The following is a 26,920-nucleotide window of genomic DNA, read 5'->3' as shown; positions in this document are numbered from 1 at the left end:
AAGACCTTTGCAGGTGTTTTGAGTTTATTTTTTCTTTAGATTTGAGGAAACATCTCGGAATCCTCATAGAGATTGACAGTGACACAAGGCTGACACTTTTATCAGTATTAATAATCTTTAATTAGACATCTCTGTACATTTATAAACTTTTACATCATACACAGTTCAGATTAATAGGTTATAAACAGACACTACTGCATATCAGAGTTCTACACGTGACGTTATGCCATTTCAGTTCAGTCTTTTCAGTGGATCTTCAGGAACTGGGTCTTGGCACATCAGTTTTGGTCAAACTGTACACAGCATAAAAACAGAGGTTCAGTTTCACCCAGCTTCAGACACCACTGCAGATAAAGGAGGGTTCACCTTTCCAATGAATCACTGCAAAGTACATAAGAGAGCAGCATATCCATTTCCAGCTTGCCCATCAGCAGTTGAGCCCAAGACCCGTCCAGTGATCAGGGACCATGAGGAAGTATTTGTCCATGGCCTCACAGAAACGTGATCGGTACAGCTCTGGTGACACCACAGTGGGCATTTTACCTGTCAGGATGGAAAGACAATAACACAAGTTTCAGCTTCTTCTGAAAATATCAGAAATATGAATGTTTTATTTAAAACGGCATAACTGTACCTTGACCTCCAAGTATCCCAGTAGATTTGACCACCATCTCCAGCTTTTTATCCCATGTGAAAGTCCGGATATAATCTTAAAATATAACAGAAGTCTTAACAACCACTAAAAGAAAAGTCCAAAATGGATTTTACAATAACATAACATTTTCTCACCTATTATCCCCACGACTAGCTCATCCGTGGCATCATCACGTCCCACCAGCAAGGAATAATCAATGATGAGGTGGCTGGACAGGAAGTGGGCGTCGCTGAGGATGGCAGCACGCAGAATGGCCTTGCAGTGGGAGCGAATATAAAGGGGATTGTCATGCACTAGTTTCAGGAGATTCTCATCTAGTAGCACCACCTCACAGCTCTCTTTTCCCTGATCCGTCTTCACGTTCCTGTTCCTTAGGGATCCCTTCAGGTCAAACACCTGCTCAAACACAGGTAAGAGGACCGTAAATGTGAGCATAAAAAGACCTAAATTGTCTGTCACAGTTTTTCTGAAACACCAATCAATGTCAAATCAGTTATAAGCTGCAGATTTTTAAAGGCTTAAAGGGATAGTTCACCCTAAAATCAAAATGAAGTCATCATTTACCCACCCTGTTGTTCTAATGCCTTTCTTTCTTTTATGGACCTGGTTTTTCGTGTTTTTGTTAATCTTGATTTCTCAGCTTGTTTGCTTTTTCTGAGCGAGACAGACTGCGGCACTATTAGAGTCTCGCAAATGCACAGCTGTGCACCGAAGACCAGCAGCCAAGGTCAAGAATTTTGATAAATAATACATTACATTTCAGTTTGTTTTTCACTAAACCTTATAGTATACCTCAAGAAGACTTGGAAAACATGGCACGTGTCGCATGGGATCATTCTGTGATGCATCTTTTTTTAAAAAGCTAGGTGCTGTTCTCTATTCACTCACTGCCATTATGTGGACGAGCGCCAGCGGGATATATATATTTTTTAATTCTACTTTTTTGGTACATAAAAGAAAGAAGGGTATATGGCATTGCAACAACACCAGGGTGAGTAAATGATTACTTTTTGGGTACACTTTTTCTTTAAATAAAATGTACCTGTGCCATCTTTCTCCCATAAAAAAGGTTTTCCATCACCAACAGGTCCAGTTTCTTCTCTGTGTTGTTCTGAGAGTTCTTGTAGCCGATACGGTACACTCCCAGAATCTTAGCAAGTGCTGTGGGCCGCTGTGAAATGCAAAAACAATGAGTTTAGAAAGAAAAAACGAAAACAGGCCAAAACCTGCTGCCTCATACAGAGCTACGACAAGACCTATATTTACAGGTACGTACACAATATATGCTTACCTTTTGCTGAACTGCTCCTGTGATGTAAGTAAAGTAGTGGGGTGCAAAGTCTAAGAAAGACTGGACCTCTAATCTGGGCATCTGCTTCAAAATAAACCGGTCATCTGAGGAGAAACAGCAGCTTTAGTAAAATACAACCTACAAGTCTTCGCTTACGACAACTAGCTTCATGAAAAAAAAACATTCAGTAAAGAATCATCTTGCACTCTTAGATCAAGTCACACCTTCAGTGGCGTAGAAAACTGCACCGGACTTCCCGCCACGAGCCTGCCAGTTGACACAGTGGGAGAGCGATCGCACAAAATCATCCTGTGAGCTCTCCATAATCTCTTCCCGCATCTTATGAAACTCTTCCGCGTAGTAGATCCGGCAGTAAAACTTGGCATTAGCATCTGAGAACTCTGCATCAAAAGTATAATTTTCAGATGTATTATTAATTATGTTCTTCATATTTATATTTATACCCATTGTTATTATTATTATAATCAAACAGCTAATTTATTCATGAATCAAATCTTTGTCTAAGTAATATTTAAGTGTCCCTATTATGATATTTTAAAGGTTCTCCTACAATAGGTTTACATGCATCCAAGGTCAAAAACACCTTAGTCTGAACAGACCATAGTCTGGCATTATGCAAATTAGTTACAAATCTACTCAGGTTGGTGCAGGAATTACTTACGACCCATTTTAGGCAGTTCAGAATCGGTGAGAATAACTTTTTTCATACACTTTGCAGACCTTTTACATGTCAGCATTGCAATGCAAAATGCAATAAAATCAGCATTGTTTATCCTTTTGATCTTTCATAAAAAAAATTAAAAAAAATTCTAACCTTTCAATGAAGTCAAATATTTGAAAGTGGGGGGTGGGGGTGGGATCACATTATAAAAAAAAATTAATGTTTGGACACACATTGGACACAATTATTGGCACCCCTAGAATTTGTAATGAGTAAAATATCTCTGAAGTATATACCCATTCATTTTAGCACACCAGGGTGACTAGGAACATGAAATTGTCCAGCTATGACTTCTTGTTCCACAGGAGTATAAATATGAGGAAACACAAAGGGTAAATTTCCTTAATCATCCATCAGAATGAGTAAAACCAAAGAATATAGTTCTGATGTGCAGTAAAAGATTGTTGAGCTTCACAAAATAGAAAGTGGCTGTAAGAAAAAAGCAAATTTCAAGAAAAATCCTCCTCGCTCATCAAAAACCAAACTGCATATTCAGTTGTAAGACATGACAGGAACCCCATGCCCAGAGTTAAATATACTGATGTATCTGTGAAATTGTTGGCCTATTTTTTTGCTGGAGGTCCTGGACATCTTGTTCAGATACATGGTATCATAGATTCTAGTAAATCCAGCAGATAAAAATTCTACTATAAATCTTATAATGGGCCATGATTGGATCTTCCATCAGGCCAATGATACAAAACGAACATCAAAATCAACACAAAAATGGGTCAACTAAGCACAAAATGAAGCTTCTGCTATGGCCGTCCTAGTCCCCTGACCTGAGCCCTATAGAAAAAGAGTGGTATAAACTGAAGAGAAGAAGCACCAACATGGAGCTGGGAATCTGAAGGATCTGGAGAGATTCTGTATGGAGGAATGGTCTCTGAACTCTTGTCAGGTGTTCTCCAAACTCATCAGGCATTATAGGAGAAAATTCAGAGCTGTTATCTTAGTAAAAGAAGGTTGAAAAAGTATTGAATAAAAGGGTGCTAATAATTATGTCCAATGTGTTTTGGAGAAAAACATTTATTTCATGAGGAGATTTTCCCCACATTTTCAATTATTTTACTTCAATGAAAGGTTAGATTTTTGTGATTTTTATTTTAAATAAAAGATCAAAGGGATAAACAATGCAGATTTATTTTTTAGACTTCTTTGTTCATATTTACCAAGGGGGCCAATAATTCTGTCCACAACTGTAAATTAACAAACAGCTATATTACACACTACATGAAACGTAATATCCAAAAAAGCATAACTTTGACAACTGACACACTGATTAGTCTGTGTGACCCACAATGGGGTCAATAATATTGACCTAAATATAAGGAATGTTTCCGCCTGCCATTTGAGCCTGATACTTACGCAGCTCAATGTGTGGGTTTCCGGTCTGCTTCTTCTGTTTGTCTCCGCTTTCAGGCTCCTCTGCAAAAGAGATCCCATAAACTTTTAGTCTCATGTAAATCCATATTAAACAGACAAAATTATACATGCTATTTGTAAGTAGCTAGTATTTAGTAAACTGTGGTTTGGCTTACTGAGTGGGTCAGCATCAATGCTGCTGCGGCTCAGTTGTGACATGCTGCTGTCACTAGGTTTAGCAGGGCTGTTCTTTGCTCTACTCTCTCCAACACTATAGACGGCAAAAAAGAAGAAGAAATTAGCTTGCCATTTTACACACTGAGAAAATACAGCAAATAAGGGAAATTAGTGTTTGATGTACCTAATGGCCTGAGATGTGTCATCACCTCCGCTCTTTGCTGTAGTCTTTGTAAGCTCTTCAAGGGCAGTTTTATATTCTTTACAGCTGGATGATGGAAATAGAAAAATGTGGATAATGTTTAAGAAACACCTGGGTACAATCAGTGAAACAACCCTGCTGTGACATTTCAGATATATATTGAATTTTTACAAAGTATTTGATATGATTTGTTGACTAAATTAAAATGAATCAATATCATAAATATTACAATGAATTTAACATGACTTTAAGTCCATGCCAGTAGGGCAGTTTCACAATTTATGAGTATGAGAACATTTACACAATATTTTAAAACGGTCTCATTTAAAATGCTAATACTACTGAGAAGTTTTTTTTTAACTGTCTGCTTCAGTAAATCAATGTTGTAAACCAACTCACTGAATCTACCTGGAGATAATGTCTGTTTAGTTAAAACGATAGTTCCTCTAAATTAGCAAAAAAATAATAAATATACAATATATATTAAAATAAAGCATTTTAAAATTTAAATTTTTTATTTTATTTTTTAGATATATAGAATATTGTGGGCAAGATTGACTAAACAGGGCAAATTAGCGTGAGTGCAATTCCAAAAACACATCGATGGGAGTGTAAAGTTCTGCGCATGATCTACTGACAACACACAAATTGAAGAACACAGACGCAGCCAGATCATTTCCATAATGGCCAACACAATCTACCAGTTAGTGTCTGATTTAAGATGTGCTTTTTTTGGGCGTTAAATAATGGCGCAAACACCAGTAAATTGACGAGCGCAAACCTTAGTAAATCACCTTGCATGATTGATTTAAATGCATATGCAATAAGTCAGCCTCAAAAATAACTGTCCATGCCTTTTCAGCGCTAATTTCTCACTGCATGTCTTTAGTAAATCCTGACAGTAGTTTTTTAATGCTAAAAGAAGGTTTGCACTGGTGCAAGCTGTTAGTATATCTGGCCGAATGTGTTAAAAGTTGTACCTGAGTGCAAAGGCAATGATGGAGCTGGGCTCTCGCTCACACACGGCTATAGGAACTCTCTCATGCTCATACATCAAATAGTGCTTGTCTGGGTCACTAACATACAAAAAAAAGAAAAAAGAACTTTATCAGCTTGAGTAGAGCATTGGTTTGCTTTTTAGTATCCATAATATCACAACAGCCTTACAAAGGGAAAGGGATGGGATTGTAGCTGTTGCCCGGTAACAGGTTGGCCAGGATGGTTTTCATGGTGGACTTTTCTGACTTTACTTGACTGTCATTGGAGCCAACTAAGTGTCCATCAAACATGTCTAAATAGAAAAGAAGTAGAGATATGAAGACAGAGAGAAAATCAGGTGGGATGGTTATGTGTGGATTCAAACAAGAAGTGTTCAAAGTAAGTTTACCCTCTGGGATGCTGACAGAGTCCTGATCAGGAAAAGATGGTCCGCTCGTAATGACATCTGAAGCTTGCTCAGTCGGAGACGGTAACTGTAGTAACGATGAACTTGACGGAAATGTGTTGAGATGACGGTCCTCTGTGAGAAAAGGCTGTGAGTCGACTGTGTGCAACAATCAAAATGAGATCTTTTAAGATGAATAAAGGGCCAATGAACTCACCTTTTTCTCCATCTATTTGGGATGAGTTACGAGGAGAGGACTCCAAAGCACTAGTCTATGAATCAAAAACAACAAATAAATGATCAAAAGTATGTAGTATATGCTTTTTTATAAGTCCAGGACTTACTTAAGCACAAAATGGTTCATGGATCACCCCTTGCAGAGTTCGAATCCACTACCTTTTGGTTACCAGCCCTAGATCCACCCAGTACAGATTTACATTTATGCATTTGACAGACGCTTTTATCCAAAGCGACTTACATTGCATTCAAGGTACAAATTTTACATTTTGTCAGTTCTTGTTTTCCCTGGGAATCAAACCCATGACCTTGGCGTTGCTAGCGCTACGCTCTATTGTTTGAGTTACAGATGAATTAGGGAGGGCAACTGGTGGTTCAATAATTGACTAATCGGGTAATGGATTTATCTAAAAAAAAAAATCTTTCTTCCTTATTTTTAAAGGTCAATATTTTTAGTGCAGGCGCTTTAAAGGCGATTAATTTAGAGAAGCAACGTCTCAGAGAAGGCTTTAACATGCTACATTAAAACATAACAACAAACTACCTGGATATTAATACCTATTTGCAAAATAAATGACTGACCTTGCTGTCATCTGATGTAGCTTGTCTGTGTCTGCCAGGACTGGGAGGGACAGATAGACGCTTCCTGCCTTTCTCCTGCTGGAACAAGTCCTGAAGTCTGAAGACAAGATAAAACAACAGTTCAGCTTTTCTGATGGCAGATATTTAGTCTCTATCTCTCTATGGCTGTACGACTGCAGCCCTCACCTGTTATTCCAAGACTGCAAGGTCTCACACAAGCCCTGCTTTTTGACCACCACTGACTCCATAACAGCTTGTAGTTGTTGTGGCAAGTCCATCGCACTGGTCTGCAGACGCACTTGTAGCTTCTCTATCCAACCGCGAAGCTCGGATTCCTCCATCTAAGACGGAAGAATATTCATTTAAAGTAATTTGACATCGGTCAATACTTTGGATAAAATGAGTAAAGTCGTGAAAAGAAATTACATCTTTCTGTGCAAACATGTCCTCCATTTTTTCTTCTCTGGTCTTGCTGAAAGTGTCCGTTTTTAAAGAAGTGAGTCGGTCATCTATGGCCAGGTACACCTGAGCCGCCCTGCAAATGATGGAGAAACAATTCATTTAGCTGGCATCCGAAGGAGTTTAATGAGGCTGGGTGAGAGAGGCCCAGTCGAGAATCTTACTTCTGGGAGAAGTCTTTGAGATCCTGCTGCAAGTTGGCTTTAGAGGGCCCCTGGTTCTTGATGATGATCTTCGGAGGAGGCAGACAGATCTCTAGAAGCCTCACTGAGATGTAGCTACAGGTGACAGAAGAGTACAAACACGCTTGGATTACAAAGTTCATAAAAATGTACTCAGGTAGTCATTCTGCATATTCAAATAAATGAGATTTATACTGTGAAGATGCACACCTGAAGGAAGCCACCATCTGGTTGTAAGAGAAGTACTGGTGATAATCTTTATGGATGGAATGGCCACAAGGCTCGGCGTTGGCCCGGCGGGTGTACTGGTGACCATAGAAACGGAGCTCTAGATACTTGGCGAAGGACATGGACCAGGAGTCATTAGACAAAGGGACCACGGGAGTCACCTGAAACAAAATATGTAACAATTCACATGAATCCTACTGTAGCACAAAACAGCTTACTTTAGTTCTGAGTTTAATTTTTTTTTCATTCAAAAGATCCCCTGTTACCTGTTTACAGATACGGCACCAAGAGTAGTTGAGGATCGTGTGCTGATATCCGGGTACAGGCGAGTCCAGCTCTTTCAGAACAATCTGGACACAGCCGCTACCGTGCACAAAGCGCCGGATGTGGTGCACCATGGGGGTCTCACAGTACATGCTGGGGCACTGGTAAGAGGGTCTGAATTGCACCCATATAAAAAAAAATAATCAGAAAAATTTATAAAAATATAAATTACACATTTAAATTAAGGTGCGTGTTAATATTTTTTTGCTGTAGTATCAGAACTTTTGTATTGAATAATTTTGGTATTGTGTGACAACCCTTGGAATGATGCACGTTTTCCTGAAGAAAAAAAAGGATACAAACAAAAATAAATGCGTGGATTAATACATTACCTAAAACAGTATCTCTCCAGGAATACACCAAGAGTCAAATCATTCTTGCCATAAAACTCCATTGTTACAATCCTGTAAATACATAGCAGATACATTAAAAAACATAGACATATTCAGAATACAGTCAGTAACATCACTCCGTCATGTTAATGTTAATACATCTTGAATTAATATGATAATAATGTTAAGTGTTAAGAGAGTTTACCATGGACTGACGCAGGGGTTTGGTGCATTATTAGATTGTGCTGATGAGCTACTGAACAGCACACAGAGCCTCTGATGGTTGATTGTATTTAAACAGTCCAACTGAAACAATGAAAAACAATGAATTGTAGCAAAAAAACTCACATTTTTACTAACTACTAACAAAATGTTGTTACAGAATGATTTTCCATCACTACAAAAAAGTAACAATTTATTTGTAATTTTTTTTTAAATTTTAGTTACATTTCCAACCCATGTTAATGCAAACAAGTATAAAAAATAAATTAATAAAACTTCTTCTACACTGCATTAAAACTTTTGGAAAAAAGTTACAAACACAGAAAACCTCATAAAATATAAAAATAATATAGCACTTATAGTCTTATTATATAAGTCTTAAGGTTAAGCACCTCATTTCACTGACTAAAAACAAGGTTAAAATTTGAAGAGTTTTAGGCCCTAATCATGTAAAGCGCCTCACACTTTTCAGAATGTGGAATAAAGTAATAGACCCCCACCTTAGTAGCCCATGTCATTTCACTTTGTCCTGCCCCTTTATCATCTTCACTATCTGCCTTTATTGGTGCCTTTGTGGGCGGTGTTTCACGAAATTGCATTCCTTCTCTTTGCCGAATGCGTCCTCCCTGGGCTCGGTAGTCAGCCAGCATGCGTGCCAGATTCTGACTGCAGCCTAGCTGCTCTGCTATACGGGCACTTGTGAGTTTGTGACAGGGCAAAATCTGGATGGCCCGTTGGTGCGACACAGTACCGTTAGTCAGGCTGCCAGAACTTGGGCCAGATTCTTTCAGCAGCTGCCTCTTGCGGCGTCCATCCAGCTCTTTCGAGTCCTTATTTAATAGAGGTGAGAGGTAAACCTGTTCTGGAAAATAATCCCGGCTAGGACAACGCAGTCCAGCCGCTGTGAGCAAAAACGGCTCCCGAAAGGTAATAAAAGGTGAAATGCACAGGATAATGTCTTTTAGCTCCTGTTTAAATAACGATGTGATGGACTTGAGGCGGTCATCTGAGGAAGCTACATGCTCGGTCACAAACAGGTCTGTGTCATCCTGTAAGGGATCCCTGAAGAGCCGGGTTGGGGGAAGGGAGGTCTCAGAGCTTGTGCTGTCCCGATGGATGAGAGTCTCCTCCAGCTCTTTGTTCTTCTTCTCCTCCTCACCTGGCCCCTTGTTCATTTCCTTTGACATCTCTTTCAGGTCTGAATTCAGGAAAGGTGGTGACACCGGCTGGGGAAGGTTGGAAAAGGAGGGAAGGGGTGTGGAGGTCTTTATAATGTCATCCTCTCCTCCAGAGAAGGAAGCAACTGATCCATTTTTGTCTATTCTGGGGCTTTCTCCATCTTTATAAAAAGATTCAGAGATGGAAGACTCTCTACTGTGGAGTGCGATAACCTCCTGAAGTCCTGGCTCAAAGTCCGCTTCTGGAAGAAGCGTGAGATTGTCATCCCCCAGCATGGACCCATCATTATCTTGGCTCCCACCAGTCTCGTCCTCTTCCTTTAAAGTAGTGCTTTCCAGCAGACATGGGAATGAGGAACTCTCAGCCAGGGTGGGAGGCATTGCAAACTCATCCATGAGAAAAGAGATCTCTAGCTGTGAGTGGTACGCCACACACACCATAAAAATAATAATTTCTTTCACCCGGGCCAGTTCATACTCGGAGGCACCGCGGAGCTTGATAGTGCAGCCCAGCTGAGGAGGACAGCCCTCAAAAAACATCAGGGACTTCAGTTCATCTGTAAACAGAAGGATCAAGTGAATTATACAAAGCTTTTTTTAAATTACAACAAAAAAAAAGCCTGTAAATTATAAATAAAACTAATTTGGTGCAAATCCTAGGTCTGATCACTTAGAAAAGTAACATCAAAACTGTCCTTAACAAGTGAATTCAAGCATCATAACATTATGATGTACAGCATGAAAAATGGATATTCATTTACAGATTAGTTAAAGATTAAACTGAGCTATTTTATTAAATTATAAGAGGTTTTAAAGATTAGCTTTTAGTGAGTGTTAGATGATGTCAAAGGAACAGATACTGATAAATTAAAAGCTGATACGGTTAACATTTAGTAAAATGAGAAGCGAGTTAAACCTCATTAATAACATAAAGGCCAGGTTTCACAGACAGGAATTAGATTAAGCCAGGATTAGGCTTTAGTTCAATTAGGACATCTAGGTAGCTTTTATAAACGGTACTGGTGTGCATCTTGATACAACACAATGGCACTGACATATTTTAAGCAGTTAAAACAGCTTAAACATGCATTTTAATCTGGGGATAGACTTGAGCCTTGTCTGTGAAACCGGGGGAAACAGTGACAAACATCATAAATAGAGATAGAGATAAAGACTCACTATTTGGCAGCTGGAAGGAATGCAAGTAAAACTTGTGGCAGGTACCCAGACGAGGTTTCGTAAGAAGCTGATCCATTGAAATGACTAAATCTCCCTGAGTCATTCGACTTACACGGTCCAGGACTTGCTGTGGCGATTAAAGAGAGTTATTACTTGAAACATCCCCAAACCAGACCAAAATAGCTCTTCACAACTTTAATTACGGCATTATTAATGTTCAATGTGGAAACAATGTTCAGACAATGCCTTAAAGATGGTACTCACAGGTTTGACATTAATCACAAGGCTAATGCCATGCTCCAGTAGCATGTCCTGAGCGATACGAGAAACAGTCTTCTCCACCAACACCAGGTTTGGTCGGACATCAGCAATCCTCTGAACATAGTTCTTCAGAAACTCATGCTCCTGTAAACAGCAAATTGTAAATGAAATGATTTTTTTTGGTTTTTATTGCATATTGTCTGGAGATAAAAAGTCTTGAAATCACATTCACAGAGAACATTTGGGCGGGGTTAGTGGTCGTTACCTGCAACACAATTGGGTCAATGCAGGTGAACTTGGTCTCTTCTCTGTACAGATACTCGATGGAGCATTTGAGGAGAAGGATCTTGGGGTTTTTGATGTAAGGGTTCATCTGTTGAGAAAGACCCAGCACTGTTAGCGCAAATATCATATGACCTCCTCTGTGGCATAATGTTGAATCAATACAAACCTTTTTGTGTGCAATATTCTTTGTGCAAACAAAGCCATTCACTACAGCAGAGTCAAATTTCTTTCCCCCTGGAATCTACAAAATATCCAGTATTAGACAAATGTATCTAGTAAATCTAGATGTATTGATTTTGGATCCACTTGCGTTCCTCACTTTTTTGATGTGGACAAACTGACGGATATCCATGTCATCGTCACAGCTGCGCACATCCGGTCGCACCGTCTGCACCACCTGCCTCACCACAGGTACGATGATGTCACGCCAGGAGAGAGACAGCGATTCGCTGTACAGCAGCTGCTGCAGCAGCGCCATCATGTGGCTGTGATTAGCAGACCTGAAGAGGAAGCATTAATCATGATGTGTGCTTCCAAAAGTCCCTGAACTCATTTACATGTGATGCTTGTGTGACCATACATTAGACACTTGTTTATATTTAGTATTTACTAATAGTGATTTCATTTATATTAGTATTTATTATATTATATTAGTGTAGTATTTTACATGCGGATAAAAGTACAGCAGTAATCATTCATATACACATGTATTAATGATATCATGTCATAACGGAATTGTTCAACCACACTTTCTTTTTAAAGTATATTGCTCCTAATTGTTCATGAATATATGTTACCAACCTAAAAATAACATCTTATGCATTAAAATAGCAATTTTCAGAAGACTTACAGTAAACGCTCCATCGCTTTCTTTTCCCCATTCTCTTCCCGCAGCTGGTCCAAGGAGCTGTGATGCCAGCCGAGAGGAGTGAAGAGCATTTCTTTAGCTTTTTCCTCAACCCTCCGGTTAAACAAAGACTCTACGGAGGAGAAACCCATCAGCATAGGTAAGACAATAGTTCATGTGGAGTACACTGTTTTGGAAAGAAACTGATGTTTTTACTCATTAAGGATGCATTAAATTGGTAAAAATGCAGTAAAGACAGTCATAATTACAAATGACTTTTTCTATTTAATGCTGTTCTTTAAACTCTCTGTTCAATGACAGCTGTGCAGAGCTTATGCCTGTTTTAAGCAGTCGGTTTAGGAAGATAATTAGGTGAAGTTTCATTCTATGCTTTCTGTTGCACTTCCCATAGGTGTCCTTATGATGGAACCTTATGATTTCACCAGTTCTAACTTTGATTCATCTATTCAAAATACTCTTTTATTGGCGTTTGCCCATCTTTAGGTTTAAATTAAACTTCAAGCTTTCAAAAACACATGTCTTAGTGATTCTAAACTTTTGAATGGAAGTATTGAAACAAACTGCAATAAAGGACGCAAGAAACAATTACCTTTAATGAAGGCATCACTGATAGATATATGCTGACCTCCATCTTCAGAAAGCAGGACTTCCACTGATGTAGAGAGAGAGAGTACATGTGAGACAGGACACTCATGAGTGGACATCGGAACACACTTTGGATTATATGGATTTGACAGAGTGAATGTTGCCATACGGCGATGCCTCAGTCTAGTACATGACAATGAATTAGTTTCAACAAGTCTTTTTGAGGAAGTGGAAGTCAGTGTTACTGCTTTGTAACTGTGAGGCACGCATGACATAGAAGCAAGCCATGCTTTTGAGGTAGTATGACAAACTGTAAATGCATTAATAGTAAATGTTGGACTGGGAAGGTAAATCATGTGAGGCTGGGAAGGAAGAAATCAGTCATGCAGGACTGTATGCCATAGTTAGGGCTGTTACTTCAATTGTTAATTATATTTTGAAGGGTTGGGCTAGTATTGAGTGGTGGGTCTCAGATCAGCAAGGCATTGGTTCTGTTCCAAACCCTAGTGAGCTGCCTACCTAGATAGGATTTTCATGTATCCTGATGCAAAGCCTCATACAAAACATAACATAAGGCAGTAAATTATTCCGTCTCATAAGATGCCTCATTTTATCTCAAGTCAAAAGGCAGTGGCACATTTATTCTTTTAAGATAAAGCAATTCCAGAATGCATTGTGGAGATTTCTGTGGATTTTAAAAAAATTATCTGATACCATTTGTTACACAATAAACATTTTAAAAATAATTTATTCAAATAAATATAAAAATATTATAATAAAATGTGTTTTGTGCTGGCATACATCGATGAAACTTCATCTGTCTGTTCGTTGTACAAGGGCAATCACATGGGTGTGACTATTGTGAGTCAAAGTTATAGCGCCACCAACTGGCAGCAGAAAATGTGTCACTTTCAAAATGCTTTGAAATCACACCCTTATTTTTACCCAATTTGCTTCAAAGTATTCATTTCTGTTTTTTTCCTAATGGACACTTAAATTGTTAGTCAGTAAGATTTTGCACAATAATTTAGTTTTTCTTCACCACTCTTTGACCCTGAATATTAAACTGCTGTGCCTTTAACAAGTCATCACTGAGGTTTCGATGCCATTTGCTTGTAGCCTTACAAGGTAGCTGCCTAAGTAGACAGTACATAGTGAGGCAGCTCACTAGGGTTTGGAACAAAGCCAGTGAGTTAGTGCTGCTTTTGAAGCAGACAGAGGCAAACCAGGATGGCCAATGGGCCTCTCCGCCTCTCCTCACTTGGTGCATGGATGTCGGTTTCTGGGGTGAACGGGTCATAGGGCTCCATACTTTTTTGCTCGGCTGGGTAAGGAGGCACATGAGGGTACTTGGCCTGCTTCTTGATGTGGAAATTGACATTGTCCTGCTCCATGTTTAGGTTGATGGAGGCGGCTGAGTCACTGTCAACTGCAGAATGGAAACTGCTGACGGATGTTCTTTTGCTGGGGCTGGCCGAGTCTGGAAAATTGTGAGAGAGGGCCAGCAAGTTGGTAAAGGAAAGACATACTGACTGCTATAGGATATCAGCAGTCATGGGATACTTACTTGGTGTGACATAGTCATTTTCATCTGCTAGCTGCTCAGTGTCACTGTCATCAAACTTGATGTCTTTAAACCATGACGGTTCAGAGTGTCCCTCTACAGAATTCACACTGTCACTGTCTGGAGAGGGGGTTTCTGAGAACTCTGTGCTCTGAAAGTCAACAAACATATTAGTAATATGACGAAAGAGGAAATCAAACCGATTCCATTTTATTTTTATAGTGCTCATTACAATAAACAATCCAAATTGGGTCGCTTATTCAAAACAATAACAAAGGCGTAGCTTGATGATGCCGTGAATAAGTGTGGAATCAAAGCTGATGGAAAGCAATCCATCGGGACTCAAGGCAGAAATCATGTTCATTAGATGAGCTAATGAATTCCAGTTTTATTAACGTTACTGTGGTATTAAGCAGGGTGGGGCCGAGAGCCTGGGAGCGGGACGAGGCTGGTCGAGTGAATGCTAATGAGAGACAAATTCTCCCCAATTCCCATGGAGGAGCCAGGAAATATATAAGAAGGAATGACAGCAGTGAAGGGCAAGAGAGGACAAGGCCTGGGACATTTCACATTGCTGTTTTATTATGCTTATATGCCAAAGTTGGCATATAAGTTTGGGTGGCTCGCCAATGTATTCGATTTCTCTAATACATAAAATAAGTAGTTCTCGTGGGGAAAATAATTTATTGAAGGTAGTAGTGAAGCACAGTTCTTCTGCAACAATGTTAGACTGTCTGCCTTCAAAGAATCTTAACCCAAAGTTCTGTCTGTGGGACAGAACTTTATACATGAAGACAAAAGGGCTACATACAATAGAAAACTGTTAAGACCTCCTACAGGAGAACCAACTACCCTGCAATCTACTCTGAGCAATGCTGTTTCTTCACACCCATCAGTTTTATGGGCCATACATCACACCTTTACAGACACAGATAGAATTGATTGCATCTGAGGCACAGTCACAATGCAAATGCATCTGACAAAATGATTGAAGATGATTCAAAATACTCAAAATCTTTCAGTCTATTACAATCAAAGTTAAATTTAATGTTTGCCAGTTCCCGTCTCCTTCTTCCCTGTTCTTGAACTATGTCACAGTTACATTTGATCACTTAAATGTATTATTTTAACATTTGAGATAATGCAAGTACACAATTGAACAAAATATATAACACGGTGTTGGTGTTTTGTTTGATATTTTAATGCAAAAATCGTACAAATTGTGCCTTTAACATAACTAGCACACATTTATACTTTTACTCACCTGGAGAGGGCGATAAAGGGCGTACTCATCACGGAAGATCTGATCATGATGGGTTACGCAGTCAAGCCAGCGGCCATCTACCAAAGCCTGCCCAATAGCTATGGCCTGAGCCCTGTGTCCAAATAATTGAAAGTTTAACAACATTAACACAGTAATTTTAGTGTTTATTAATGTGAAGCTGCTTTGAAACTATCTGTAGTGCTATATAAATAAATGTGACTTGACTCAGAAGAACGCAAAGAAAACAAAACCCTTTAAAAAACAGTTTAATGTCTGACCACACTTGAAAATGCAATGAACCAAAAAAGCTTGTCAAAACCATTTTTATTGGTTCTTACCTATTTGAAATAGTGCCATTTCGTAAGAGCCAGTTGACCAACTCTTTACCGACAATGCAGTTGGGGTAAGTACGCAGCCAGTACCGATGGTCCTGGAACTCCATCCCTGTACTGTTGTGGCAAATCTTCTTCCATAGATCTTTAAGCTGAGAAGAATCCTACAAGATAATCAGCTATTATAATTATATAACAACATACTATAACACACTATAAAACGACAAGAAAGTTATGGAAAGTTGAGGGGAAATCTGTAAGACAGTTCATACCAGAAGGATCTTTCGCTCCTCTTCACTGTGGTCGGTCTTGGATAGGGTCCGGCTGTTTTGTGGACTAACTGAACTCTCGTAGGCAGGCACAATGGTTGAGACGGAGCGGTCCAAAGACAGGTTGGTCACACTAGCTGACCTTAACACAAGCAATAAATGGATAACATTGAATTTATACTCTGTAAACATAAGCATTGAGTGAAGAATCTTTGACCAAAATACAAAATAAATCACCTCTTCCTGGCTGGTGACTTGCCCATATCCTCTTGGACTACTGTAAGTCTGGAACTGAGGCTACTGTTCTGAGATTCCTGATGACTAGAGTGATCACACACATACATGAAAACGTCAGCAATAGCTTAATCGTTTCCCTTTGAAATAGTCAAATGTTAATAAACGACAGTCAAGCTTTGCATGAAACAGTCACACTCAAGAGCAGCAGCATGTCTTCTCTTAGAGGTCATGCAAAACAAAAGTAACACTAAAACTCACTTCTTCCTCATCCCAATGGAATTTTTTCTATGCATGGAAAGAGAAAGGAGAAAAGATGTGCATTGAGATAGACTCACAACACATGAGCAGTAGGAGCAAGCTGATTGAATATAGGCGAGCAGATAGGGTTGAAGTTCATTTGTATCATAATAGTCCTGTGACTGGGGGGGTATAATGTACCAGATCAAAACATGGCATGGTTCATAAAAGATTAAACATTGACTACAGTAGGAAAAAAACAGCAAGGAGTGAGTCTTTGCTCCAAATTATTTCAAGAAGCTAGTCAAATGTCCCACAAAACATGTCCAGTTCATATTTCACTCCAAAAAAACCCCCAAAAGATTATATTTTGGATAAAGAAAATGAAGCCTTTTAGGACAGTTAGGACAGTTTTTTGCATTGTAAAATTACTTTCATGACAATTACGCATTCAATTATTTACTTTTTTTGTTGTTGTAGTAATTACAATTTTTCTCTATGGTTCTCTCAACTCAATCATAAATGAAAGACAGTAAAATAATAATTTAATGAATCTATCATTGTTTATTACATCACAGTAATGAGAATTGGTTCCCTGGTAAAATTAATATGATTATAATGTCATCATGCAAAATATCTTTAAGAACAACCGAATGTATTATTCTTGTTTTTGTTTTTTAATGTGAAACATAACCAGACATGTTCTTGACAGGTTTTACCGAGAAACATGCTTTACTCCATTTAAAACTATTTCAACAGCAACCTATTTTTAATGGAGATAAACTTCTTAAGGTTCACTTTTCTTTGTACATTCCATGTTATTTGTTAACTACCAATTTGCTTCAATGCTTAAGATGATTACGAGGCAGATACTTGACTAGATGGACCTAGGAGGCCCAATCCTCCTACAATCCTTATGTGAAAGAGATAAACAGTGAGATAAATGATTATGGTAAGAAAGCAGTGTTAAAACAGAGCAGAGAAACGCCATAGCGGGATAAGGTAAAGTGAGCAGGAACAATGGAATAGATAGTGATATGTCCTTATGCCCCGCCTCCTTTATGTGGTGTCACCTTTGCCAGGCAAGGTCCTCTTCCAGGAAGATGTTCCGGCTGGCTTTGCGGCCCCCCACAGGTGTGCGTGGTTCGGTGGGCTCTAGCACACACACGGAGCAAGTTGAGTCTGACAGGGCGCTGAGATCTTCTCCGATGGAGCTTGAGTCAGCTGAGTGAGCGTAGCTCAACGCTATCTTACGACAGTACGTACATGCCCGTAAATCACCTGCAGTAGCCAAAAGAGACAAGAAGTTAGACAACCAACCAAAGCTATTATCGTTAAAGCTAAAAAAATTCTGTTAATTTAAATAAAGCTTAAATAAAATGTAAACTAAAGGTAAATTAGAAACGTTGCTCTGGCAATAAACTGAAATACATTTAAGTTGAGGCACTAAAATGATTAACTGGAAATAAATAAATAATAATAATAAATTAAAATAAATCTACCTAAATAGCAATATTTAGAAGAAGAAAAAAAACCTTAAAAGGACAAAAGGACATGACAAAATGACTAAAATAGAACATGAAAGCTAAAAGTAAAAAAAATAAAAGCTAATTAAAAATATTAATAAAAGACTATAATAAAACAAAAACAAATTTTTTCAAACAAATTCAACATTTGCCATTTCAACCAGTTTTACTTTTTTACATTTTTAAAAACAACACAGATTTGGCTGTCACCAGGGAGAATAGAATGCTATAAAAATTAGTAAATTGTTACATTAAAAAGTCATTTTAAATATTACTTATTTGCTTAAATTTTCCATGGACCTCCTATAATGGACTCCCTTGTTACTCAGAGGGTCTCCATTTGTATACCTCTGGACTACTGTATTCTGACAACTGTCTATGGTTAAATGTTTGGGGTCCAAAACCAACCTGATTTAACTGAATAGTTAAGGTGAGTTTCCAGCATTAAAATATCTGAGAAAAAACCTTGAAAAGTAAGTACTGATTCCTCCTAAAAGGTCAAAGTGCAAAGACAAATTCTTACCTTTTTCAGAATCACACTAGTTGGTCAAGTTGATCAAGTCAAAGTTCAAAAGTCACACTACAACCCATTTAAATCAAAGGCCAAAACTCACTGCAAACACACACAGCATGCTAGAGGTGCTCTTACTCTTAATCTGACATAGCTGCTTGTCTCCTCGTCGAAAGCCTCTTTAAAGAGGCTACGTCCACAAACCAGCGGTCAGAACGAGACCCTCGCTCCCCAAAGCAAACACCCCAACAACACTCACCCGTGTAGCCCATGAACTTGCCAGGAATTTCCTGGTTGCAGCATCGGCTGCAGAAGATTTGGCCACAGAGTCGACAATGGTGACGCCGTCGGAAGGTTGTGAATTTCTCATTGCAGTCATAGCACTCTTTACACTGACTGTCCGGCATCCAGTACTGTTTTAGATCACTGTCCTGGAACATAAATAAAAAGACACGATTCACATCTCTTACATCCAACAACAACCAAATACACCACTGTTGTAATCTGGATTCCATTCACATGTGAACCATTGCCTCTTTTGTATATAAGCTTTGAGTCATCGGTATAGAAATTTTCCCAACTAATTCACTGAAAATCAATACCTGACTTTTCCCTTCCATGATCTCCTTGAGTCTCTTGAGGGCTGTGCGTAGCTGGACAGCTGTTCGCGGGTCGTGGCTGCCCAGAGGGGCTTCTGATTTCCGTCTACCCTCTATAAACGCAAAGAAACACAGAAGCACCAGTAATGTACAAATTAAAGACGTTAAACCAACTCCAAAGTACAATATGCAGATGAAAATACATGGCACACATGCTCATTCAAAACCAAAGCTTGCAATGAAAAATACTCTTGATCCCGTCAATGATTGCTTATGTCAGCCAGCCTAGGCCAGGGTGTATTCTTAGGATAATAACTAGACTATGAATGAATAGAAGCATATGAAATTACTAAGATCCGCAACTAAATGTTCAGATCACAGCACCAAAGGAGTCGAGCAAGAACTTCAGGTAGTTTGTTTGGCACACCCTTTCACATGCAACAAATGTGGTTGTTTTAAAACTATACACTGCAAAAACTATTTTCTTAATCAGTATTTTTGTATTACTTTCCAGTAAGCATATCTAAATATCTTTAAAACAAGATACATTTACTTGAGAGTAAGATAAGATTCTAAGAACTAAGAACTCAGATAAAAAGTTTACCTTGACATAATTGGCCAGTAGTTTAGCTATTTTGGTATTTTTTTATAAAGCCAGTGTGATAAAAATAAAAAAATAAAAAACTATTTAAAGATATATTCTCTGAAAACAAGCCGTAGTTTATTTGTTTCTCAAGGACATGTATCTTATTATTTTTTATCTCTAAAACAAACTAAAAAATACTGATAAATATATTTTTTTGCAGTATACACATATAATCCAACTCAGTGCTGATGAATCCAAGCAGATGATCATTTCAGGGATTTATAAAACTGACTTCACACATATTAAATAAAATAAAGAATCCTCACCTTCCCACTCCACTGTGAACAGAAAGGAACATACACACAACTTTAGCCTAAAATATTTCTCCACATGCAATACGTTTATCGTTGTAAAATGCAATCAACACTCCCAAAATCATCTTGTTTGAAGCTTCCAAATAAGAAATGACGGTTAACAATACTCATTTACCACTCAAATTATTGTCATAACTCCAGAAAGTAGTTTTACAGGTATAGCGTTACACAAAAAAACTAAATTTCATGGATTTCCTGAACAGCTGCCTGAATTTTCACTTACATTAAATGTCCAGTGGCCCTCCTGAGAGTGGAATGGATCATATGAGGGCAGAGTCTAGCCTCTGAATCAACTGTTATCTTAAATGATAAACCCTTTTTAAGAACCAGGCTCCAGTGACTAGTCATCAATCAAAGAGACCACTGATAGGGTTGCTTTTTCTAACTCTAGCAAGAGCATGTTTTAAGGAATTCAGAACAATGGTTTTGTCTATTCTAACTCTAGCAAGAGCATGTTTTAAGGAATTCAAATTCAATGGTTTTGTCTACGGAGGAACAAATGATTTTAGCATTTTTGTCTATAGAAGAATAGGTTATTTCACCCCAAAATCAAACGATACATGTAAAAACATTCTAAAACCTGCATGATAATTGTGGGCAAGATAAAAGACAAATGGGTACAAGTATATGTAAAGCTGTGTTTTTGTACCTGAAGCAGTGGATGTTCTTCTAAAAAGTTCCGGATGTTTCCTGTGGGTTTCAGAGCCATGTACGGAATGAGAGGGACTTGACCAGTTATGCCGTGGCCCCTGCGGTGATGATGAAGCCGATTGACTTTTCTCTGTCACTGAAGGAGGCCGTCCTTCCTCTGAGCAATTGAAACCAACACAAAAGCTTGGTTAAAAGATAGAAGATTTAGGTGGAAACAGTGGATTTAGGTAGAAATTTAGTGGTGATTGTACCATTTTAAGAAAGAATTTGCATTGTGTTGACATTTCTTCTTTTAATCTTCGAAATCATTTTTCCCATTTATTAGTCCTATACTTTTTTATTTACCTGATCACTTGCTATACTTTTATTTCTGTACAAAATCTAGACTTACCAAGCTTAGCAAGCTTTTTTGCTGGTGCAATGTTTGCACCTGTTTTTTCTAAAAGGGATGAAAGGGAGAGGTTAGAGAGACTATAAATGAGGTTTGAATTTAAAATCTTACAGATAATCACATTGATTAACTGTAAATCAGGACTAATATTTAAAGAAATGTAATTTGAATTCCTGAAACTTCTCTCTTGTAGTACATCAGAGTTTTCTTCAGCTCCACTGACTTGATGATCAAATATATGACCTAAAAATAATAATTAAAAAATAACTATGTCCAACACAAATGCAACTTCATTATAACAGACTAAAAAAAGAAACTGTGTGTTCCATACTTATAAAGGCTGCACTTTTGTTAAACCCCTTCGATTTTCTTTTTTTGTAATTAAGCACATATACAGTATAGAGTCTCACTTCTCTAAAGTGTTCTTCTCACAATAAGCTTTTTACCCCTCAAGTTAGGGTGTACTACTTCTTTAATAGAGAGTATTTATTCAATAATCTATTCCTGTCAGCCCTATGAACAGTTTGGAGTAAAACTCTTTTATAACTTCATTTTAATGATTCCCTTTTCAGTCTTGTACTGCAATGCTTCCAGCAGGAATAGCCTGTTGATACTATACATAGGGACAAAAAACAACAACATGAGAGTAAAATAAGTAGTCGAGTGGAATGCGCTCTGTTCTTCGCACATCTCAAGCACTGTCACATGACTCTTCACATCAATTCCCTGGTCTGGTATTCTGTAATTTTTAGCAGAGCAGAATCCTGTACTCACTGTAAACCCAAATAAATTGGCAAAACTCAAAAAAAGGAGTTGCCTCAATTTTTTTTAAGTTAAGAAATGTAAAGATTAAGTAAGCAGAACTTGCAGATTTTTATTTTGTAATCATACATTTTAATTGCTCTGAACTTGAAATATTTGAGTAAGCTAATTCATACATTTAACTTAAAATATCATGTAATCTCAAATTTTTAGTTGTGGAAACTTGACTAGCTTTAACTACCAAATGCCACCTTACTAAATGGTCAGTTACACAATGTTTTGGTAGCATTAGTATAGAATAAGGACAGCAATATAATACATTTAACATATATCTGTTCTCAAACTAAGCTCATGCTCCACTCGTCACCATGATGGTAACGCAACAAAAAACAACATAACAGAAACTCTTCTAAACTAGCATAACAAAACATTAATCACTACTATATCTCTCACTTAACATTAATCTTGCACAAAAAAACAACATAATATAACACTTCATTTTGAGTTTCATGGCAAAGCATGCTGGGATATAGAAATCCCAACCCAGTTTTGGTTACATGTAAGTTAGTCTAAATTAAAAGAAACAAGTTCATAAAACTCAAACCAATTAAACAATTCAGATTACATCAAATGTGTTGAAAAAGAAAGTTCTAAATACTCTAATAAAGTTATTTTGTTTGAACTAATTTGTTTAATTTGAGTTGGCTCTACTCAAACCAATTAATTATTTTGAGCACTCTCTAAAAGCAGAATGACTACTACATAACCTTGAAATCAAAAGTTACTCAAATGATAAAAAAATATTCCGGTTAAGGTTTGGTGTGTACAGCACCAAATGTCTACATTCACATAATTGCGTAAATCAGGGAGATATCGATGAATGAATCAGTGTTTGATGACAGAAAACAAAATGTGAACACTTGAAACCAAATGAATGATCTGAAGACTTAAAAAAAAGAAATGCAGGTGCAAATGTTGATTACGGCATAATGGCGTGAAATAATTCTGTTTCACCTTTGTTGAATCGGAACAGGCTGACGAAAGAGCTGTAAGCTGAGCGCAGGGGCGGCTCATCCTGCTCGGGGGTCAGGGGTTTGAAGTGCGTTAGATGGGAGGGACTGGTGGGCGAGAGTGGCGGCTCAGAGCTCCAGTCCATCGCAGAGGACGAGGAGGAAGTCTTGTCTTCGGCTGCCATGTTACTGCCCCTGCAATAAAGAGAAATGTCAGAGGATTTCGCTACAAGATGAGCTTGAGTTTGTTGCCCAGCCCTATTTGTTTGAACCGCAAGAGGCGTTTACTAGTATCACCTAAGCTGATGCTACTCCTACATCCTAAGTCATGCATCAGGTCAGAGTTCGCTCTTCCACCGTCACTCGACTTCTTGGCCGTTACCGGAAGCTATAGTTAGTTCTAAATATGGATATTTTTAAAAACGCATCACTTCGCTTCAGAAGGCCTTTATTAACCCCCCGCCGTTATGCCTCACTCCCATTATAAAGCTTGGAAGAGTCAGGATATTTTTTTTAAATAACTCAGATTTCGACTGTAAGAAGAAAGTAATATACACACAGGATGGCTTGAGTAAATTATGGGATAATTTTCATTTTTGGGTGAACTAACCCTTAACCCACCCTTAAACCTACCCATACCACCAAACCTGTCCTCACCTTACCCATATTCCACCTCAATAGCAGCACAAGTGCAAGACAGCATGAACAAGTACATCGTACCTAACAGATTTGATGTGAGTACATAGTTGTTAAAGACACCTAATATAAAGTGTGATTTATATTTTTATTTACTTAATATGATAGTGGAATCTAACATTATTAAAAAATTATAATAAAAAATTATAAAAAAATTATAGTAATAAACAACCTTAGCTTAAATGTATTATTTATTTAGCATAAACAATACTTTTTATTTCATATAGGCCTAGGGACAGTCTGACTTTTGCAACCAATTTTACATTGAACATGTTTCTTCTTGGATGCCTGTATTAACTTTTGCCTATGCTAGCAAGTTCACGTAGAATATTTTAATACAATAGAGGTTTATGATAAAATAGCGTTGTCCTAGTTTTACATTGTTTGTATCACCTGACGTGAGTGTACCAACCTACCCATATCACGCTTACTGTTATTACTTTGTCAATTCATAATAAAAGACCAGTTGAATTTGTGCCACCCTGACATTTGAGAATATAAAAATTGTCAGACTATTTTTCAGCTTTAAAATTACTGATATTTATATTTATATATTTATAATTCGTTTATATGAAAGGTTTCAAACATACATTTATGCCATAGTATTTTACTTGGAATTTCTTATTATTAAAACACCATTTTAAATAGTTTTCTTCATTTGTGCGGACGGGTGCACCACCTGACATTTTGGGGGTTTAAGATACCAAAACATAAAATAATATTTATTATTTGAATGTACTGAAAATTCATTCAAACTAAATAGGTAAGAATAAATAGGTTTTTTAAAAATAATAAACTGCTATACAATATCTTCATACATTTACATGTTTCAATGTTTACTTTTACTTAATAATTTACTTTACTGGAGCTTTATTACAAACACTTTTTAAACAGGTGGGTGGTTGACAAATAAGCAGTAAAAAAAGGCTTTTTTTTTTAACACCACTTTTGAAGAAAAAAATTCATATTGTTAAGTAGTGTGAAGTCTGATGTTTGAGAAAATATAAGGGGTCACTAACTTTGTCAATTCTTTCACTGTTTTTTTTAACGTTTTTACTGAAATGTTTCCTATGGTGTGACATAGAAAGAATTAAGAATATAGGGGTGTCTGTCGCACCAAAGGAAACAGAAATGAACACTTTCATAGTGGTTCCAAAAAAGTTAAATATTTTAACAATTCAGACAAAATCTTACCATGTGTACATGTCATGGGCTTCAGAGTAACATGACCTTGAATGGGGTCCTTCAACTATTTAAACTTGTCAGTGGAATTGCACAATTTAAAAACACGATATGGTGTCACACCGGAGGACATGTTTTTTTCAGTGACAAAATGTATCAAGTTCCTACGCTTTTAGAAATATATGGATGATTTTTTTTTTTTTTTGCTAAAATAGACATGTAAAATTATACCTGAGGTATTTATTAACATTTGTATGTTTTTCTTTTTCATTTATAAAAGTTGAACCATGCTTGAGACAGTCAAACCACACCATAGGACAATTTTGAGATTTGGCTCAAAAATTAAAAAGCATTTTTATATATATATATATATATATATCAACAGGTCCATGTAAGACAAAGAAATGTTTAAGCATTTACTGCATTTTACATTATGACAATACTAATCATATTCATTTTTATCTTGTGTGACAGTGAAAATGCCATGTCACATCAACAACCCATGTGCATATTGGAAAAGGAAAAACATCCTGTTGCAACTTGTTGCAAAAATAATAATTAGCTACACTAATATCCTTAAATAACACAGAAATAAATAAATTATGCACAGTTTTGCTGAAGAGGTACAGGTTTGATAAATCGCTGCAGTTTCATGCTTCTGATGTCTCAATGAATCCGCATTGCATTCTAAACAAAACCTCTCTGATATCAACACAACTCTAGGTTAAAGCTCAAGTTTATGGGGAAGTCAGTCATGTGAAATATATAATGTTAACCTCACTAAAACAGTAATGAGGACATGTGATTACACAGGATTGCTGAACTTAAGAAAAATCACAAGGAAGATTGTAAGAGAAGTTGATCTTATAACAATAGACCTACAAAATGTGTTATCAGTTAAAACACCCAGTCAATTAAGACAATTTCTCAGTGAGAAAGTGAAAGCAAATCACTACAGCTACTAATGCACTAATTTCAAAACAAGGATGGGCACTTTAGAGTAACTGTATGTGACCAAGTGATGTGTATAAAATAGACTAGAGTAATGGCTCAAAAAGGCCTGAAAACGAAAACATGTTTCAATATGTCATGTGATTCCTGGAGAATTGTACTACGGCGAAGGCCAATACTGACGTTAGCGGTACCAGCGTCCAATGAACTATCTGCCCACCTGACTAGTGCCAAGCCAACGTCCTAACGTCTGCCTTTCACGCTAACAGGTAAGCGTGAATCAGCCTTCGCCATAGTAGGAAAAGTACACTCGCATTCCGTGGCGTTTACTTTATTATACTTGTATCATATACACGTTGAGCTAATTTTACAGCTGTTGCAGAGCGTTGACATTACTATTACAAATCATAGCATTATTATAGGTAAGCAAACTCAAAACACAGATCATGTGCGAAGTGGATGAGAAAAACTATAAATAGGTTTAGTGTACATTAGCGAACATACTAACACATAATATAATGCTACAGAGCTAATGGATACAGATGAATACTGGGATGAAATACAGATGAATACTGGGATGAAATACAGATGAATACTGAGATACCGGTATGTCACATTTAAGATGTGATGCTGTAACTTAGATGCTATTTCATTCATTTAATCTGCTAGGCTTATACTTAAGACACATTCAGCTTTGCTCGCGGTAATTTTACACAATATATCAATAATATATTTAACACACACGGTTATTTCTGACAACAACGTCAAATTTCCTGTTTCATCCATCAAAGGCCCCGGTAAAGTTAGCAAAGCTAGCTGTCTGGTAAACTAATAACAGCATACATGTATCATGGCATAAAATAAATGTTATACGTACCTGTGCCGTCTCTTTGTACACCATGTCAATGTCAGCTGTTTAGAGATGCCATTAATCCTTAATGCATTTACCAAAAGACATTTTCAGTCAACGTAATTCCACCCTTGTGATGTTCGGCGACTTGATCAGACCCTCTTAATCGATTACAGAGAGTTCGATTAGT

General features: G+C 37.5%; 1 protein-coding gene across 9 annotated transcripts; it reads right to left on the bottom strand.

Annotated features, from left to right (window-relative positions):
- Positions 1 to 26,920, bottom strand: pikfyve (phosphoinositide kinase, FYVE finger containing). 9 transcript variants are annotated; one of them, XR_013816903.1, is made up of 44 exons: positions 26,758 to 26,904; positions 23,056 to 23,246; positions 21,280 to 21,327; positions 20,887 to 21,045; positions 19,281 to 19,390; positions 18,938 to 19,109; positions 17,715 to 17,922; positions 16,663 to 16,689; positions 16,405 to 16,488; positions 16,171 to 16,309; positions 15,905 to 16,062; positions 15,567 to 15,678; positions 14,306 to 14,453; positions 14,000 to 14,218; positions 12,743 to 12,805; positions 12,136 to 12,265; positions 11,605 to 11,785; positions 11,452 to 11,526; positions 11,266 to 11,373; positions 11,004 to 11,144; positions 10,740 to 10,866; positions 8,883 to 10,117; positions 8,366 to 8,466; positions 8,161 to 8,232; positions 7,771 to 7,942; positions 7,487 to 7,665; positions 7,259 to 7,372; positions 7,062 to 7,170; positions 6,822 to 6,976; positions 6,636 to 6,732; positions 6,034 to 6,088; positions 5,820 to 5,951; positions 5,600 to 5,723; positions 5,413 to 5,508; positions 4,415 to 4,498; positions 4,230 to 4,324; positions 4,057 to 4,116; positions 2,171 to 2,347; positions 1,947 to 2,050; positions 1,698 to 1,826; positions 790 to 1,051; positions 635 to 709; positions 367 to 543; positions 92 to 293 (listed from the first exon to the last, which is right to left on the bottom strand). XR_013816903.1 is itself a non-coding variant. In XM_079821865.1 (43 exons), the coding sequence occupies exons 2-43, from the start codon at positions 23,234 to 23,236 to the stop codon at positions 428 to 430; spliced, it is 6,333 nt and encodes a 2,110-aa protein (XP_079677991.1). In that variant the 5' UTR covers positions 23,237 to 23,246; positions 26,758 to 26,904; the 3' UTR covers positions 1 to 427. The 9 variants fall into 9 exon arrangements, 8 of the variants coding, with proteins under 8 accessions (XP_079677991.1, XP_079677992.1, XP_079677994.1 ...); XM_079821865.1 differs by having other exon boundaries at positions 1 to 543; XM_079821866.1 differs by having other exon boundaries at positions 1 to 543; positions 14,051 to 14,218.

The sequence above is a fragment of the Gobio gobio genome, assembly GCF_949357685.1.
Source record: "Gobio gobio genome assembly, chromosome: 7".
Taxonomy (NCBI): Eukaryota; Metazoa; Chordata; class Actinopteri; order Cypriniformes; family Gobionidae; genus Gobio; species Gobio gobio.
This window is presented reverse-complemented; position numbering and strand designations above follow the sequence as displayed.